The sequence below is a fragment of the Mizuhopecten yessoensis genome, unplaced genomic scaffold, assembly GCF_002113885.1.
Source record: "Mizuhopecten yessoensis strain PY_sf001 unplaced genomic scaffold, ASM211388v2 scaffold3135, whole genome shotgun sequence".
In the NCBI taxonomy this organism is placed as follows: domain Eukaryota; kingdom Metazoa; phylum Mollusca; class Bivalvia; order Pectinida; family Pectinidae; genus Mizuhopecten; species Mizuhopecten yessoensis.
In genome coordinates, this window is record NW_018404893.1 from 38,657 (window position 1) to 59,496 (window position 20,840).

At 36.7% G+C, this 20,840-nt stretch overlaps 1 protein-coding gene across 2 annotated transcripts in view; it reads right to left on the reverse strand.

Moving 5' to 3' along the window:
• Positions 1 to 12: 12 nt before the first annotated feature.
• The window catches only part of LOC110447035 (beta-1,3-galactosyltransferase 5-like), a 22,726-nt gene continuing 1,898 nt past the window's right edge, over positions 13 to 20,840 (reverse strand). Inside the window, exon 2 of one of the 2 annotated variants that reach the window (XM_021492433.1) lies at positions 13 to 1,941. In XM_021492433.1, the coding sequence (XP_021348108.1) occupies positions 770 to 1,891 (1,122 nt within the window). In that variant the 5' untranslated portion in view covers positions 1,892 to 1,941 and the 3' untranslated portion in view covers positions 13 to 769. Of the gene's footprint in view, positions 1,946 to 20,840 lie in introns of both variants that reach the window. The other variant, XM_021492432.1, reaches the window with a different exon arrangement.

Here is a 20,840-nt window from a genome sequence, read left to right on the forward strand (position 1 = left end):
CTTCTCTCTCTCTCTCTCTGTTCTCATAAAGGCAATATATGTGTACATGGGTACCATTACATGTACTTGTGTCTAAATATATCAACTGATGTAAGTAAGAGTGAATATGAGTCGTGTGAGGTCTGAATATATAATATGAATTGTTTGAATGTAAATATACCATATATTGCAAAAAAATCTTGAATAAAAAGAAAATAACAAAAAAAAACCAACAAGAGTTTACAGTCAAATATATCAATACTGATACATTACGTTTCTTTTACATTACACGTTTTAAGCCACCAAATACAAGACAAGCTAAAATATGTACGTAAGAGGCTATGAGTAAATAATTTCTAATAGCATGGAAAAGATTTACTTTTGACCAAATTCCTGCACAAGTGGACAGCACGTGGGGGAACTGAGAACACTTAAGGTAGGAACTGGAATATAAACTTGATACAACCACTATACTCAGCTGTGCAGTGTTTGATACAACCGTGCTAAACTTAGCACATTCGAAACAAAAAGTTTTACTGTATTTCAAGGCATTTGTGAAAAATATTCAACTTTTTATTTCGAAAAAAGAAATCGGTTGAATATTTTATAAATAATCTTAATAATCTTTCTAATTGAGTGTTACTTACTTTAACAAAAAAAACAAAAAAATAATATTATATTACAATATCAATTCGTATTGGAAGATTTTTTTGTAACATTTCAGAATGTAGAGAACTTGTATGCAAATTACACTCTTAACTCTTTGTAGCACTTCAACCTTTAGCTTGCATTACAGGTTTTGCTGTAAAGGATTTAGACGCATATAGTAATAGCCATAACTACTCTGTTGACGATCCTCTATCACGGCCTTCCACATAACGTCGATTTCTTTATTTTTTGCAGGCATCACTAAATATTTACACTTTGAATGCTCTTTTTGATAACATTTCAAACCTTCTGGATGACTAAAAGTTAAATTCCCTCTATAATTATCAAAAGTGACATTTTTAACCATGGACGGGAGTAAGCCAAATAGGTAAAAATCATCAACCCAGAAGAAAGGTGACCCGATGGCCGCGTGGAATAACGCTGGTACTAGGTCCGTGGAAATAAACACGACAAAGCCGCTACAGTACCGGTGAGGATACATTGAATAAGATCTATAGTCATCTGGACGTACAAACCACTTGCTATTCCGTTTGCGGATGATCGGCATGGTATTGGGCTCAATTCTATTACAAAATATATGTTTCTTTTTAGGTACCAGTATGTTTCGCATCTCTTCGAAATATTTGAAGAAATTGATCAAAGAATCGTCGTCGACCTTAATGACCATTTCTGCATTCAAACAGTTTTCTGTGATCCAGCGGTAGCCCATCACTCCTTTATTGGTGAGATTACGATAGGAATCTATAAAACTTCCCTGTACAATGTCTCGGTGCATGTCGGATTCTTTCTCTATCTCGACCTGTAAAGTAGAGGTTGTTACAAGTCCGAGCAGAAAAACGACCCGTACACTCTCTGGACTGTAAAACGTCGTGTTAAGCCAAGTCCGTCGCATTTCAGAACGGATAAAGAAATGATCCGGGGCTGTATGGACCACCACAAGGACGGAAACCTTATCCACACCGCGACAGATATTTCTGTTGTTGATATTGTACGGCGCATTAACAGTGATAGCGTATACTGTTTTTGCTTTAATTTGGCGATTAACTATGTGTTCCTTGTGCTCATCATCATCGTCATTGCCGAGGATCCAACGTGCGAGCGTGTCTTTGCCAGTGGACATGTCAGTGGAGTCCATAACCACGTCTGGTCTGTAAATCTCGTGAAGAAACGTGACAGTAAGTAGAGTTGTGGCAACCAACATGCTAATTGAAGCAAATTTGGTATAAGCGACCAATCGATGCATCTTGCTCCCCTTAATTTGTTATGGATCCTTGAAAATATCACTTTAAGAAGCTGTCTGAAAGAGAAGCAGAAAACAGTGTTAAGTAAAGCAGAAAAAACAAAACACATGGCAAAAAGCAACAAGAGAATATCAGTTAAATTGGTTGGGTCATATCCCCTTCTATCAAGTGTTTTGGTCAAAACTCTGTAGCCACCTATCTCATCATGGTAGCCTGGAGGCTTGGTCTTGCACCTTGAGCCTCAGTCACACATTCAAGAGTTTTACTGCCGTCCTTGAAAGGACCACTCCCGATTAAAATTTGTCAAAAGTCAGATCAAGATCCTGTGATTCGTGGCGGGACATTCAAAAATTTGTGAAAACATTTATTTAATCACGACAACAATCAGATATTGTTCAGGAAGCGTCCCGATTCAGCCGTTTCCTGCCGAATTTGTCCCGATTCTCCCGTTTTCAATCCGAATCTGATCCGATTTGTATCTTCCGCATGGTAAAAAACGACCAAATCTGTCCCGTAAGCGTCCCGATTCTCCCGAACGCGATCCGACAGAGATCAGACAGTGACCGGACAGTGAATCGACGCATTCGGCAAGATCTGGACGCAATCTGGACTTAATCGGCAAAAAACGGCAATGAAAAAATTCTCCAAACTTGCCCGTTCATCGCTACAGCCTCCCGATCCACACGACATTGTCAAGACACCGTCCAGACAACACAGGATATTGTATTGTATCCGATACAGCAGAATCTGTCACGACATAGTCACGATTGTAATCTGACTAGACAAAATCGTCTGAGTTTTCCGAATGTTACGGGATGCACCTAACTGTCGGGAGTGCTTGGCCGACCTCTCCGGACCATTCCCATTCCGTAGGACTCGGTTACGAACGTATACGACTGCGTTCAGACAATGATAGGACATTCCAGATCATTGAGGATAGTAATCCGACTTTTTCGCTTTTCGTGTCGTAGCGCTGTCTGATCTCAACCGGGAGCCATAATCAGCACTGTGTGAGCGCCGCACAAAACGTCAAAACCTATATGTAACGCCAATTCAAAACAATATTTTCCCTTAAAGCAATTCAACGATTTGTCTCGTAAATCTGCTTGTGTTGTGTTCATCGCCACTATCCGTATCCAGGTTTCCACCACGGTAATTGAGAGATGTAGTACATCACATGATGGAAACCATCCCCAGCATCTGTATCTTGTACGTTAATCCCTTAAACTAGTTAACTTATTAATTAATCAGAAACTTTAGAATTTGTTAGTTTTTTTATAATATCATTATGAATTCCGAATCATGCTAATAATAATTTAAAGCAGAAATTCTCTTAATTCATTAAAAAAAAAAATATTATTAATTTTTCTAACAAAAAATATCTTTTGTGATGGTCCACAAAACCGTCCTCCGAACTGAATATCGATAAAACAACGGCAAAATATGTAAAAAGGAAAGATTAACATGGGGCTTATTGAAAATGTACAAGGTGTTACGGAAAGGTAAGCGTTTTCTGCTTCCTGGACAACACCCGCCATTTAAATCTAAGTCGAATCCAAGTAATGTCACGTCCTCCCATCGAGAACTTTGGTAGTGACAACAAAACCACAAGTAATGTCACGTCCCCACATCGAGAACTTTGGTAGTGACAACAAAACCACAAGACACTTTAATGAGTATTATCAAAACATCGGCCTTCATATCACACGAAACACAAACTCGACTCAATTCAAGGGCCAAAGGATGAATGAAGCAGAAGCTAATGGAACAGGAATTCCCGCTGTCCTTCGAAGTTACAAAGGCAATATTATATAGAAACATAAAAACACTATATAAAAAATTCTATTCGATTTGTTTGCATAGAACAGATACTTAAAGGAAGTATATTGAAGTGTACACACTAGCAAATATTTTTCAGACTTTTCATCAAAGTAGTATAATTTAAAGTGGAATTCTCATTGATATTTAGTATTGTCAAGCATTGTCAGCACGGTTATGATTGTATAAGGTATGTGGTGTATTCAAAGTATAAGTTCATTTATTAGTTAATTAACCAGCGCCATAACGAAATGATCTCAGGATTTCCAATGTCAAAAACTGCTACTACGTTTGAGGAATTTGGTACTGGCATGGCAATAGTTTTAATGAAAGAAACCAATGACTTGGGGAACTTTTATCAAAATATAATTAAATTAAATTGAAATATATGAAAAAATAGAAAACAAAGATGATATTAAAAAAAAAAAAAAAATGTTCCAAGAGTAAAATTGCAACGGACAGGACCAGTATTCGAACTCTGGTTCTTAAAACACAGAACAGTTGCTTCAGCCAAATGAGCTACCTGATATGCGGAACAGAAATACCCTGGCCCCGTTCCAATAAGATATATAGCGTATGTATGAAGAATTACATGGAAATTCTATGTTGTTCTGTCCGCCATGGCACAGGGATCCTTAAATTCCTTCGGCGTCTAAAGCTAGCATAGTTCACAATCATACCTTATCAAACGACGTATTGTTAGTTTTACAAGCGATAGCTGATCATCTAAGAGTATCTATACGAAAGCTACTTTTTTGCATGTACGTTGAATAATTCAATCAGCATATACTTAATCTAATACGCCCAGTTTTTGTTATCTCTTTCTCAAACAGATGGATATCGGGCAATTAAAGAGAGGAGATACGATGCATTCTCGATTTTATAACATTAACTGTTAATATTACGATTAAGGTGCATCCGTTAATTATAAGAGTACTTCCATATTCCTGATATCCTGAAGTTGTAATTATCTAACCACACAATCCTCTTCAAACCCGACCTCGATACGCTTACTTTCGCTCCGTGCACCCCTAAAATAGGTTATAGCAAAATTGAAGACACATAGCTAGCTATTTCATTGGTCTCAAGTAAAAATCTAACCAATCGCTAGGCTGATACTTGTCCTTTGAAGCTTACAGAGGAGCGACACCCGACTCCAAAGCCAGTCAATTTTACTATTATGCGACCGCGATATTCTTTTGATGTACATCAGAAGATGAAACTAGACATCGTGTCTCATCCACAAGGTGGCAAACACTGTTCGCTGACTGTTATCAAACTAACTCTTACCGTCTAAACACATTTACTGACACTAGCGTGGTTCATTCAAATATGGTTTTACCTACCATGTCAGCCCCATTTGTTCATGAAATCATACGTTTGAAAGATAAATACCAATACTACATAAACATGTATTTGCTTAAACCAGAATAACGTTTAAACTTAATTCATAATATAATGGTTGGCCAATCGTTTATTTGCATTGACAACACTGTTATATAATGATTCAAAATGAGAGAATGGCATTGTAAATAACGCTAAATGGATCTATCGGATAGTTGATGTTTTCTATTTAAAGCTTATTGTCCAATAACGTCTTTATTTGCACTTTGTTTTTTGCACTTCTTTATGATATCAATAGTCTCAGGGCCCTATGCAGATGTTATGTAATAAAAACAGGCTAGCTATATATACAGTTTAAGTGTGTCTAGAAAAAGAATTTTGTATTAATGGTTGGTATTCATACGAGATCAAATTTGGTCGAAAAAGGGATTTTGTTTTTATATGTTTTGCTTTTTTTTCACAGGTTAATTATTTTTCTAAACAATTTCTTAATTTAATAGCATAATCGAGAACGATACACAGCTGTACATTTTGCAACACATTATAATGATTTATCGCTAGTCCGCTTGCATATGTTAATAATGTTAAAAAGGTTAGGAAACAAGTTTTTACACTTGTTAACAAGAACATTGGAAGGACATCGGGAGGTGATCATTCAGAAAAAATAGCTTATCATCACATATCAACCTATTGAGCCATAACACGCAAACACAACACTTCAGTTTGTCTGTTAAAAACAACAGCAAAAGAACTACGAAGAGTCAACAAAATTGTAAATTCGAACTCAAAAATGATAACAGTAGAGCAAAATTTGGCCATGGAAACACTTACGCAGGGTACCTTGAAAATGACAAGGAGAATAAGACCAATGATAATTTGATACATTTTGTTGATGGAAATGTATTGACTACTGAACCCACATATGTTGTGACATGATATAATTATATTTACACCACCGACCCATTTTACGGCATTATTTGACGTTTTTGACGTCATCGGTTGGCAACGGACGTGATTGTTCGCTGATGCGACATGTCGGGGATAAAAACATCAAGTTTAAGTCGTACATTGAACCAGAACCTCGGAATAAGTTCATGCGGACATTCCACCGGGCATAACCAGCACACAGCTGTGTTTTTGACCTGCTTGAGGCGATAAAAGTCTCAAAAACCACAAATACAGGATGTCAATATAGGCCAGGGACCCTCGCGACCGCCATGTCAGCAAAAACCAAGCGAACGAGGAGGCTCGTCAAACAAGATCTAGGAGCAAGTGTTTGGACAAGAACGTAAACGAATACACCGTGCTCGCCGAATCCACAGAATCAATGTGGTTCTGCTCGCCATGTAGAGTTACAGTTGAGAAAGACTTTCACGCTCTCCAGATCGAACAGAAATGTGCGGAGATCATGGAAGTTTACGAAGAAAAAAATAAATCTCTGGAACGTCGGATTGAAACTTTGTGCACCGAATCCAAGGTCAGGAGTATAGTGCAAGAGGAATTGACGAAAGGGACAGTGAAATGCCCGGAACAGGCACATCAGTCCAACCATCCACGGATAAACCACCGCAGCAGGATGTCGATGTTATCGCCGAGATAAATGAGAGGAAGAGGAGGGAGACTAACATTGTTATTTTTTGGTTTAAAGAGCAAACGATAGACGACGATTCGGCCAGGAAGGAAGCAGACATTGTCATAATTAAGAGCATGCTTGCAACGTGCAAGCTTCAATATGAGGGCAAGGTACAAACAGTTATTCGACTTGGTAAATATGAGAAAACCAACGATAATGCTACACCATCTAAGGCTAGACCGCTGTTAGTATCTTTTGTATCTGTTGATGACAAGAAAGCCTTCTTTAAAAATATAAGGAACTTGAAACACGAGGAGAAATACGCCACCATTAGAATAAACAACGATCTTACCAAAAAGGAACGGGAACAAGAAAATAAATTAAAAGATGAGGCAAAACTGAAGGAGAGTCGTGTATCGGGGGAATATATTTTCCGAGTACTGGGCCCACCGTGGAACAGGAAGATCGTCCGACTGGCAAAACAGAAAGACAAGGAACAAACACAACAGGAATAGCTGATAGAAATGTCAATTCCAGACCAATTGCAGATAAACACAGGAATAATTTGGGCTGCTTTTTCACAAACTCGGATACATTAACAAATAAATTGGAAGAACTTAAGGCGAGAATTGATACTGACAAAATAATGGTTATCGGTATAAATGAGGTATTGCCGAAGAACAGTAGATACAGGCAACAATCCCGGAATTATCGATAGAGGGATACGATCTTTTTATAAATAACCTTTGTGGAGGAAATTGTATCCGAGGAACAGCACTGTACATCAAGTCAGATCTAAAGGCAACGGAAATGAGTATGTCAGTTGCTTTTAAGGAACATGTTTTTGTCAGCGTTGACTTGGTCGAAGGGAATACATTATTAATTGGATTTATTTATAGGAGCCCAAACAGCATAGAGGAAAATAATGATCAGTTAAATAATCTTCTACTGGAAGTAGGTAACGCCAAATAAACTTAATTTTAACCGCGGGGACTATCAAAAGATGAGGGAGGAGCTAAACATAGACTGGGATTCCTGTCTACAGAATGAAAACATGGACGAAAACTATAATATATTCATCAGTCAATTAGTATTGGCGGTAGACAGATATATCCCAAAATTCAGTCAAAGAAAGAAAAAACATAAACAATCATTAGATGTCAAGACAGTGGAAGCGGTTAAGAAAAACCACCGATGCTGGGAGAGATTCATGGAAACAAAGGATCAAAACAAACATGCAGAATATGTCAAGGCAAGAAACAAAGTCACGAACTTGGTTAGAAAAGCGAAAAAAAACCTGGAACAAAATATCGCTAAAGATGAAAAGCCAACCCCAAGAAATTTTGGAAATATGCTAATTCTAAAACAAAAACCAGGACAGGAATATCCGAATTACACGTAAAGGAAAACGATAAAGTGGTACACACTGCCTAAAGTGATGGTGAAATGGCTAATGTATTGACCAACTTCTTCAGCAGCGTATTTACAAAGGAACCGGAAAGGGATATACCACAACTACCAATCAAAAATATAAATCAACAATTTCTGAACAAGGAGGTCAACGAGGAAGAACTTTCCAAACTCATAAAAGGTCTAAACACCAACAAATATCAAGGTCCAGATAGCATTCATCCAAAAATACTGAAGGAACTAGAAACTGTAATAACTAAACCACTTACGATATTATTCAACCAATCATTAAATACAGGCCATGTACCGTCAGTATGGAAAGAGGGGAAGATCACTGCCATTTTCAAGAAAGGGGACAAGTGTTATGCAGGAAATTACAGACCGGTTAGTCTAACTAGTATCATATGCAAACAATTCGAAAATAATGTGAGGGAAGAGATTATGGAGCACCTTACAAACAACAACCTTCTTAGTACTCAGCAATTTGGATTTATAAAGGGAAGATCAACAGTTCTTCAACGACTCAAAACTGTAGACGACTGGGCAAAAATCATTGATGAAGGAGGTAACATTGAGGTAGTATATATGGACTAGTATGAGGAGCAAGGTAAAGCTGAAGGAGGAAATTGAAGAGAAAGACCTAGGAATAATTATAGACAATAAGTTAAATTTCAAAAGCCATATACAAGCCGCAGTAAACAAAGCGAATAGAGTACTTGGAGCCATCAGAAGAACTTACACATTTTTGGACAACAAAACATTCTGCCTGTTATACAAGCTTTAGTACGACCACACTTGGAATATGGAGAATGCGTTTGGAAACCATACAAACAACAGGATATCAACCTTTTGGAAAACGTTCAGCGGAGAGCTACCAAATTACTGCCAGGGATGAAGGATATTTCATACGAGGAAAGAATGCAAAGACTTAAACTTCCATCATTAGTCCAAAGAAGAAACAGGGGAGACATGATCGAAGTAGTTATAATATTGTCAGGCATATACGATACATCAGGATCAACGGGGCTTCTATTAATTAAACAAGACAAAATAACTCGAGGTCATTCATTCTGCATGGACAAATCAAGAAGTAGATTAGACGTTCGTAAATACTCGTTTACTCAGCGTGAAGTCAGCAGCTGGAACTCCTTACCCGAGAACGTGGTCAAAGCACCGAATAGAATAGTATAACATTTAAAAATCGCCTGGATAAGTTTTGGGACACTGGCGACAGGATGTTTACAATAACACCCGAGTGATGTCACATACACTATATTACATGTATATAATTATTATTTGAAGGATCGTGATCTGAATATAGTGGCAAATGTATATGCCTGCGTTCAGAATAATCTAAGTTAATCTAAGTTAAAAAAAAAAAAAAAAAGCATCAAAAGCAGTGTCCTGTATAATCCCGACATGCAACTCCTACTTAAAAGAGTCGGGCATAATATAACTGTATACTAAATTACATGGATTTTAATTTAGACCTTGGTAATTAAATGATAACACTGTTGAAATGTACTACATATTGTATTACATACATGAAAGTTTTTATGGTACCTTTCATAAAAGATACCTCTTACACAAATCACAAAAATAATGTGGAAGGTAACATATAGTCTTGTCTTTTATCCAATGTTTATTGCATGATTTTGGTTTGAGCAAACATATGATCGATTCGAATCTTATCTTTTAGTGGAGGTTATATAGTAGGCTGAGCTTCTCGTTCTGTTTTCGCGTTGAATGAAATCACCTTTTTAAACAAAAGATTGCTATTAGAAACATTAAATATTAATACTAATATTTACCATATAATAACGTTTGTGCGAAGTCTGTTCACCATCGTGACTCAAACGGGAAATCAGATTGTAATACAATAATAGTTAGAATAGAGTACGGAAAAGAATATCCGGAGGTTTATTTTTCATATCAAAAATGTGAATTTATCCTTATTTGTTAATATTGTTGTATGACGAATACTGATACGTGATCGAATATTTTGAACAGTATATGTACAATATTTAAAGGCGATTCTAGACGCCCATGTACATTGTATGTATATATATATTAAATATAGATGTATCTTGTATATTTCTATTGAAAAAGATGACGTCTTACATTGATGAAAAAAAATATGGATGAGCGTATATTGTAAACGACATCGTGTTGGTGAATTATGACAGTTATTTAATCTAAATGTCATATGTATCGCATCTTTTATAGATTAAAGTTTTTTTCTAAACTGTTGGCAAAGTTGAGCACGCCTATACCCCACTGTCAAGTCTGAACCATACCCCTAAAACTCCTAGTCATCAGCTCTGAAACACAATTTTTACATGGTTAAATTTCGCTGATAGTTCTGTAACAGATCTAGAGCCCAATGTACTGCCATGATTGATGCCCACGCAATACACATTGGTGAAAACACAGCCCAAGTACTTTTATGTTTTGCTGTCAGGTCTGTAATACATGCCTCACACTAGTAGATCTAGCTGTAGATAGGTCTAAACGCGTGTGTTGGTCCCGAGCCGAGTCCCTGTTGTATTCCTTTACTTTTATAAAGTCGTTGTATTTGAAGAAAGGGAGTAACCGTCAAAGTCAATGTAACACCTGGCTATGAGGAAGAAATATAGAAAGCTTCTATATTTGCTGAAACGTGATCCAACCTGGAACTATCGTGTTACTACAACTATTGTTCCTGAAACATGATGCTTGGACTGCCTTTAAACCTATTGCTCTTTCCTAAACGGGTTTTTTCACTGTCGGATTTGTATGACTCTTTATTTATTCGCTGTGCTTGTGTGTACAGGTATACCCTTAAAACGCAAACAACGGCCCTCGCTGATACATACCAGCACTCCAGGCACTTGAGCTGAGAACACGTGTTCAGACTACCGTACTGACACCACTTTATTTATAAAATAGTGCTTACTGCACAATGCTGCAGCAGGTATAGCGAGACAGCTATTCGGACTCAAGTCAACCTGATAACGAGATAGCTATCATGATAATTATCCTGATAATTATCATTACTGCTAAATGATTATCACGATAAGTCGAATTAATCATAATGATAGGTTGATTTGGCAAAACTTTTTTTTTGCGACATCGTTTTCTCTCCACATTTGTCATATGACAAATATGATTTTTTTTTAGATATTTTTTATCAATGGCACAAGAAAGGAGGTTTGAGCACAGAATCTTGGTTTACGGGCACTGGTCATCGGATATTTAAAGAATTAATGGGCAAATATGTGAATAATATAAATAACTTGTCGGTTGGCATGTTCACATAAAATTACCTTGGCAATGGACAGGTCTACAAAACAATTATCTGGTCAATGTCTATGACAAATATTTAGTCAATGATCAATGGGTATGTCTATAAAATAAATATCCGGTCAACGGACATGTTCACAAAGTTGTTACATTATCACAAAGTGGATACCAAGTCTTCAAAGTAAATACCAAGTCTACAAAATAAATATAAAGTCTACAAAGGAAATACCAAGTCTACAAAATAAATACCAAGTCTACAAAGTAAATACCATGTCTACAAAGTAAATACCATGTCTACAAAGAAAATACCATGCCTACATAATAAATACCTGCTCACAATTATTCAAAAGTGAAAAGCTTAATCATTGATTAGCGAATTTTGTTTTTGTGTGTCTATAAAACACTCCATCCGTGTGAAGGCATATATTTAGATCCGAAATAAAATGAAACATTTCACATGTGTCGTATACATTTACACAAAACTCTTCACAAATCTATACAAATCGATTTTGTCGATAAATACAGATTGGTATGCATACTGACATGGAAATGTAAGAACTTGGTCAATATTAATCCAAATGTGTCGTATAAACTTTGGTAACAGGACGTTCACGAACAATCCAAATAGTCCGCCTCGTCAACATACAGATCGAGCGCTCGCCAGTATGGGCGGGGCCAAATGACCGACTTTTGAAAGCTTCTTTCCGATTGGTCAGTCCGCTGCATAATGACACGTCGCCAGTTCAGGTCACAAAGTACTTTACTACATACTTTTGTACAAGGAAATACAATGTTTCTAAACATATTAGCGTAGTATATTTGTAAAGGTGTGTTAGAATGGGGATAGTACGCTGTTTTTCGTGTCTATACTGGCGATTAGAACATGAAATTTTGTTTAAACTCTCCACCTATCGGTCTCGAGTTCAAACCTCAATTTCCTGTTCTAATCGCCAGTATAGCCACTCAAAACAACGTACTATCCCCTAAATAGAAACATGTGATACAAAATTGAAACTAATTCTACAGCGGTGTTTAGTATTTACAAGCCGACTAAAACTATCAGTCTTAGTCAAGACTAGTTGTTTGTCTGTATTTAGTCACGTATACGTGTTTCATGCTATATATAACAAAACTGTTCTGGTTTATAATATTGTTAACTTTAACCAACCGATATTCTGACTCATTCCAGACAGACAAAATCCGACAGATTAAACTATATTCAACTGTTTTTTTCAACGTCTCCGACTTACCTGACTGATAATTGCTTCCTTTGTTAAACTGTCTTTAGTTGATCACTCAAGAATCAAATCAGTTGCTTACCAAATATACAAGTAAATCAGGTTTTCTTATTTTTCAAGTTCTACTATTATTTAAGTATTTAGGACTCACACAACTAAATGATTTACTATATGTTGTTACCAAACATTTTAGCTAATAACTTTAATATTTGAAGTTCTAAACCAGTAACAACTGTCTAGATTCATTAATAAATACCTTGCAAAGGCTACAACATGACTTTTTTGGTAGGTTTAGTGGCATATTGGAGTGTCACAGCGCCAAGAAGTTAACAACCGGAAGTTTACAAGCAAAACCGGTGACCCAAAACAAAAAACGTCCCCAGACATTTTGCTCCTGTGCAAATCCGCACACAGACATGGAAATATATCAAAAGTATATATTTTTCAAAAGTTAAATACCTGGACATGTCATTTATCTAAAAATCAGTCATCAGTTCCTTATTAAACTCCTTCAGTGGCCCAGTAATTAGCCGGAACTTATTTCAAATAGGAACTACAAACGTATAAAACACTTGCTGATTGACTGATTTAGTTGTGTGAGTCCTTTATTCAATCACCGTCGACTTCCTTTAGGCTAATTTTATGTCGTAGCGTGCAGGTTCTAAGTTCGGACAATATAATAAAATGCTTTTAAATGTACGCTTTTACATACTATACCCATGCATCCACCTTACGAGAATGGATGAGAATAAAAGGCCGGAATGCATGCACATTAAACCCCTTTTCACTCATATAACGCCCATGCGATATCCAGACAGTTTTTGAACAGGATGTTTATTCTATAAAAAGTGTAATAAACCCACCATTCTACTATCTAGACACTTTTTTATGAGCACGAAGGTGGTGCAATTAAGGAATATTTACATTTGCATGGCATTGTCACTATATAGCCTCTTTGAAAGCTGTGTCGTTGATGGGACTTTAATTACCATGCATCACGAGACACAATTCTGAGCTTATCAATACAACACTATCCAATATAAATAAACACGACGGCTGCTGATATATCGCTGGGCATTGTGAGATTTGACAATGTCATTGTAAATTTATGTGCAAAATAAAAAAGAAAAGAAAAAACACTTTTATTACAACGAAAACAAGATCAATGTCTGCAATATCGTACAAAATGCACATCGGTTGAAATCACTAATGCCGGCAATGGAAACAATTGTAACGCTCATGCAATTTATCAGAAATATCGTCTGTTACACTGCACTGATCAACAGGGGTTCGTTACAAATGTCTGAAATACACATATTCTATAGACCTACTGCCACATATGTTACAGACCTACTGATATGAGTCACAGCACACATAAACATTTTAGACATTTGTAACGAACCTGTGCTCCGTCGCAAGATCACTCACTTAAAACGCTATCAGTTTCACGCGTCTCGCATCCACCATTCCTCAGTTTCTGACGACATGTAAAATAACGAGGATGTTGTAGAATCTACCGACTGTTGTCAGGTTCCCATATAATCAACAAATACATTCACGCCTGGATTCTTCACAAAAGGAGCAAAGAGAAAAGTTCGAATTAACTTCCAAAAATAACTCCCTCGTGGAGGGCAATGTCGGATTTACGGTGTTCACTGTATTTGTCCATGCGCGAAATTTGTTCCGGGGGAAAATCGAAACAATTTCAAATCTGACTTTCATCTCAGAGTTCTATTGATAAACTTAAATCACCCTATAGACATATCATACGCAATTGTATTGATACTGAATTGTGGAATAAAATTGAAGTGTTTGTTAAAATTTCAAAGTACTACTTTGTTTGCCAATCAGCACGCGACAATAGGCTGTTCAAACTATTGAACGAAATTGTGTGGACTGTCGATAAGGCGGGCATTTTTAATATTGAATATAAATTATAAGTTAAAAAAGAACCTAAGAGGCAGAGAAAACGTAAATATAAGTATTGAACTGTTTTTGTATGGTATTTATGATCTATTTGAATGACACAGTTTTGCAAGCAAACAAATCATAATGCGCTAGCGCGCATTATGTTGTTTGCTTGCAAAGCTGTGTCATTCAAATAGATCATAAATACCATACAAAAAAAGTTCAATGCTTAATTAAAATGCTTGTAACCATTTTCTTCTCTTTCAATATTCATGCATCAACGAGATAATTATGTTGCTGGAAGACTTATCATGTGATGATACTTATTAAACAGTACAGTTTATTTGAAATTTTATGACTCAACTGTTGATATAGTTGTCTTCGACTGCACTAAGAGTCTCAACAAATAAAACGGCGGAAGCTAGTCCAACCTTTAACCTGCTGCCAAGGGTGTAGACGCCTTGTCGGAATTTCATTTGAATCGTTTTGGTTTGTCTATCACTTATAATCTATGAGATCATATCGTATCAGCGCTCTTCATGTTCAACCTTATAAGAGTACCTGAAACGTCAAAACCACTTGCATCACATTTATTCTTTAGAAATAAGATATGAAAAATCAATAGAAATGAAAAAGATAAATATAAACATCAAAGACTTCTGTATCTCGTCACTCCTACAGTAGGACAATGATTGTTTACTCACTACCAAACTATGATATTTACCTACAGTATGACGATGATGGTCACACCACTACTAAACTATGATATTTACCTACAGTATGACGATGATGGTCACACCACTACTAAACTATGATATTTACCTACAGTATGACGATGATGGTCACACCACTACTAAACTATGATATTTACCTACAGTATGACGATGATGGTCACACCACTACTAAACTATGATATTTACCTACAGTATGACGATGATGGTCACACCACTACTAAACTATGATATTTACCTACAGTATGACGATGATGGTCACACCACTACTAAACTATGATATTTACCTACAGTATGACGATGATGGTCACACCACTACTAAACTATGATATTTACCTACAGTATGACGATGATGGTCACACCACTACTAAACTATGATATTTACCTACAGTATGACGATGATGGTCACACCACTACTAAACTCTATGGTATTTACCTACAATATGACAATTATGATTACCTTACTATCTAAAGTATTATAAATACCTCCTGAATAAAAATAAACCAAACCCTACGTCCTTTACCTAGAGTATTACAATACTGGTCATCATACTACCAACTGTATAAGATATACCTACAGTATGATAACAATGTCACTACGAACTATATAGGATATACCCACACTGTGACAATAATGTCACCTCATTACCGAACCCTACGTCCTCTGCCTAGAGTAATACAGTAATGGTCACGTTTTTACCAGACCGTACAACATATATCTACAGTGTGTCAATAATGTCACTTCACTACCAAACCGCACGTCCTAGAGTACCACAAAACTGGTCACCTAACTACCAAACAGTATGATATGTATCTACAGTATGTAAAGATTTCATGTTTTTAAAACTTGAAACCTGACATCTGCATGTAAAGGGCGGATTGGGCGAGTGGTGTACACTCCGGCCTTCCAAGCAGCCGGTCGGAGTTCGATCCCCGAAGTCGTCGTACGCATGGCATATTCAGAGAAAGTGTTTTTCTCCTGCCCACCCAACTCTTACAACCCAGGTGGAGTATAAAATGGTCTGGGGTGGATGTTGCGGTATCTGTGCTGTGGCATTCAAGTGAGATGGCACTATAAATGATACCGTTGGAAGTACGGTCCCACTACAAACAGAACACAATACATCTCCAGCACACACGCAGGCATACACACATATATAGGGAGATATTAACCAGGTGGTATAGGACTAGTAGTAAGCGCCTGATAAGGCAGCTCCTGCGAATTCCTCAAAATTGTATTGATTTGTATATGGTAATGATTTTTTATATTCACTTGGCATCTTCAAACATATGTAAAATAAACAAAAAAACTATTTTCATCAAAACCATCTTAAAATTGTCAAGCATGGTTTATTAAACACCTCTTTTTACCCTCAATATATTAACAATTACAACGAAACTATACAGTTAAAAGCAAGTATTTTTATATGTACGTAATCAAAATGTGCAATTATATTTTAGGAAGTAGAGAGATGTATTACAAATTTCTGATAGGAGCGCGCTATGGCGGAAGATATACTTTAACTGTATCATTTCTTTTCCTGCGCCATATGAGTACATAATGGGTGGTGCTAAAGATATCGGGTTTTCTTTACAAGACGATATCGAAAAATCTATACATGCCCAGCTATAAAGAGAAACGTATTAGAACACGCAAATACAAAAAAAATACCTAGTTTTGAATTTGTATTGATGATTTCCAACCCTATATTGTGGTATTATTGATATATGGTTATGCTGATGTATCATTTGCAGGCCTTGGGATACAGTCATTCGTCTCCGTGACATACAGCCAATCGACAATCATTAGACAAAGCGCTAACGAAAACCGATATCGTTCTCTGGGCCATATTAGTAGTACGTGTTTGTCTTTTCATTTCATTTCATCAAATTTTATTGACAAGATGTCATAAACAATTGGAAAGCCTATATAAATTCTCTCCGTCAATTGGCCAAAGTTGAATAAACAAGGAGACATAATATTTTAGACATGTTGCAAATGAAAAAAATAACACAAAATAATTCATAATAACACAAGGCTAAAGGGAAGTAACTCATGAAGGAAACATCTCACACAACTCATACACACTTACACACACATACAAGTACATGTACAAATGCATTTATTTCAGCATATATATACACTATCATAGACAGATATTGGCAGGCTTAGACCAAAAGTCCATGTGCATATATTGCACAGGTCACTGCTACCAACAACTGTTTCAATTAAAAATAGTAAATTCATTTAATACTGTAAAGTGTAATTATTTACAATGTCATGATAAGTACACGCAATAGACAGTAGTCATGCTAAACTAGAATCTCCTGGATGAAATATAGAATATATAGTATATTTTTGTATAACATCATGGCTTTAAGTCATATAAAAATTAAAACGACGGGATTTTCCAATAAAAATATGCACATCATCAAGTATTCTTCTATTTGTAAGCCCATCACAATCAGGACAGCCCTGGAGAAGAATGTTTTTATCAATGTGGTTGTGGTTTCCATAACTATTAAGAGAAGTGAACAAAGTTGTTCTTTGATTATTAAAAATAGGACATTCCAAAAAGTAATGAGATACTGTTTCATGTTCAGCAGAGCAGGTACAAGCAGGACTATTAGTAAGATGGTCATGGTGTAAATCATAATTTAAATTACTGCAAGAGTTTCGAAGTCGACATAGAATAATACTTGCTCTTCGGTTACCTTCTGTTTTGAAAATTGAAACAGATTCACTATCAGAAATAATATCTTTATTCAAATATTTTTTTAATGCTGCAGGAGAGAGAGAATTAAGAAGATCAGAATTTGCAATGTTAATTGTGCGGCACATTTGAGGGAAAAAACTGTCAAAATAGTTTGTCTTAGTATGTATATACAGTTAGAGTATGAGGTTGAGAGATATAGCAAGTTTCTGGTGTCCCGAGACCAGGTCTATTTCCCGAGGCGAAGCTGAGGGAAATAGGCATGGTCAAGGGACACCAGAAACTTGCTATATATGCCTCAACCCCTATATAACGTGTTTGTTGCCTCCCAGTTACACCACAGTAGAGGGCAGTCAACCGTTTTATTATACCGATACACACTAGACAGATAATTTTAACTAGAAAATATTTGTAAACCATAAGCTGTATAGCTTCACGTCCCAAATACCCTTTTGATGGCAATGGAGCCAAATGCTTACGAGTTCGGCAGCAAGCTCCGCCCACCTCGCGCGTCACTGCCGAGTTCGGTAACAAGCTCCGCCCACCTCTCGCCTGATTGACTCGGTGGAAACACCCGAGCTAACACACAGGACTAAAACACACTCAGGCAAAAGTGGGGACATATTCGATTTAACCAATTACTTTTATATAGAGTAAATAAAGTAGAGGTGTAATAATATCTATAAACGACCCTTCTCAAACATTTTGTGATGTGTTGTATTTATTTATTTATTTTTAATTCTTATTACAGGACTCTCACAAAATATAACGTGTTTGTTGCCTCCCAGTTACACCACAGTAGAGGGCAGTCAAGTGTAAATGGTAGATACTATCGATATAAAATAAAGCATTAAACCCTGGATGTTATTAATTCCCGATTCTGTGTTTTCGATGGATATACATTATAGCCATACAGCTAACCGTGTGTTAGGTAATGCATCCCTTATATAATCTAGGGGATTAACAGAAAAAAAACAAGCAAATCGATTTTAAATTCCTTGTCGGTGGGATGAACGCGTTCCACAACAAGAACGAAATAATACCATTATAACAGCATCATCTTACGCAGAGTAAGAATTAGACGAAGAAGTTGTATCGTTTAGAAGTATTGTATACTATTGTTCAGCACGGGACAGTATCTATACGTTTACAATAGCACATCTGACTCTTACCAACACTGACTAGTTTACTATAGTGCATTTCACTATAATTTAGGACGGAACAATATCTTGACATTAACCATAACACAGTCGACAGTATAGCAGCATAGCAGCATAGAAGCAAAGACCAGTAGCGAGACCGTAACCATTAAAAATATGACTGTAACAGCGCTGAACTGCTCTGATACGGGTAACATAGCATTCTTGATTCTGTTATGACACTAAATAGTATGGCACGTTTAGCATATCACGTATGACTTTCATGAGCGCTAAACAGTTACAATACGTTAAGCATAGTACAAAATTAATGATACTGTCATTAATGATAAACAGTAACATACACGTTAAGTGTATCACATATGATACTGTCATTAATGATAAACAGTTACAATACGTTAAGCATAGTACAAAATTAATGATACTGTCATTAATGATAAACGGTAACAAACACGTTAAGTATATCACACGTGGTACTGTCATTAATGCTAAACAGTTACAAACACGTTTAGTATATCACATATGATACTGTCATTAATGATAAACAGTAACAAACACGTTAAGTATATCACATGTGGTACTGTCATTAATGCTAAACAGTTACAAACACGTTTAGTATATCACATATGATACTGTCATTAATGATAAACAGTAACAAATACGTTAAGTATAGCACATCTGATACTGTCATTAACGCTAAACAGTAACATACACGTTAAGTATAGCACATATGATACTGCCATTAACGCTAAACAGTAACAAACACGTTAAGTATAGCACATCTGATACTGTCATTAATGATAAACAGTTACAAACACGTTAAGTATAGCACATATGATACTGCCATTAACGCTAAACAGTAACAAACACGTTAAGTATATCACATCCGATACTGTCATTAACGCTAAACAGTAACAAACACGTTAAGTATATCACATTTGATATTATTACCCAAAAGTCTATATAAATTATAATTAGACGTTTTTGACTGTTTATGGCTTTTTGTCCAATTTCGGCTCTAGGGGTGAAACAGTCAAAACTGTTTTCCCGGTCAGAGCGAACTGTTACCCGGCGCGAATTCGATGCGCAGAAATCTCCCCTCGAGAGCCCCCTTCAAGCGTTTCGGTGACCGCGACTCAGTGTTGAAGCAATGGCAACATTGGATGCAGCATTGATACTAATATTTGTTTGGTAATAAAACAATTGTTTCATGGTTATTTGGGGAACAGTCAAAACTATCATCCCTCGCCAGGGGGAAGCCTTGTGGAACTGTTTGCCCTTGGCCTAGCGGCCTCGGGCAAACAGTTCCCCAGGGATTCCCCCTACCGAGGGAAGATAGTTTTGACTGTTCCCCAAATAGCCATGAAACAATTGTATATTATTACCCAATAGTCTATATAAATTATAATTAGTAATTTTTGACTGTTTCTGGCCTTTTGTTCAATTTCGGCTGTAGGGGTGAAACAGTCAAAACTGTTTTCCCGGTCAGAGCGAAATGTTACCCGGCGCGATTTCGATGCACAGAAATCCCCCCTCGAGAGCCCCGTTCAAGCGTTTCGGTGACCGCGACTCAGTGTTGAAGCAATGGCAACATTGCATGCAGCATTGATACTAATATTTATTTGGTAATAGAACAATTGTTTCATGGCTATTTGGGGTAGGGGAAAGCCCTGTGGAACTGTTTGCCCTTGGCCTAGCGGCCTCGGGCAAACAGTTCCCCAGGGCTTCCCCCTACCTCGGGATGATAGTTTTGACTGTTCCCCAAATAGCCATGAA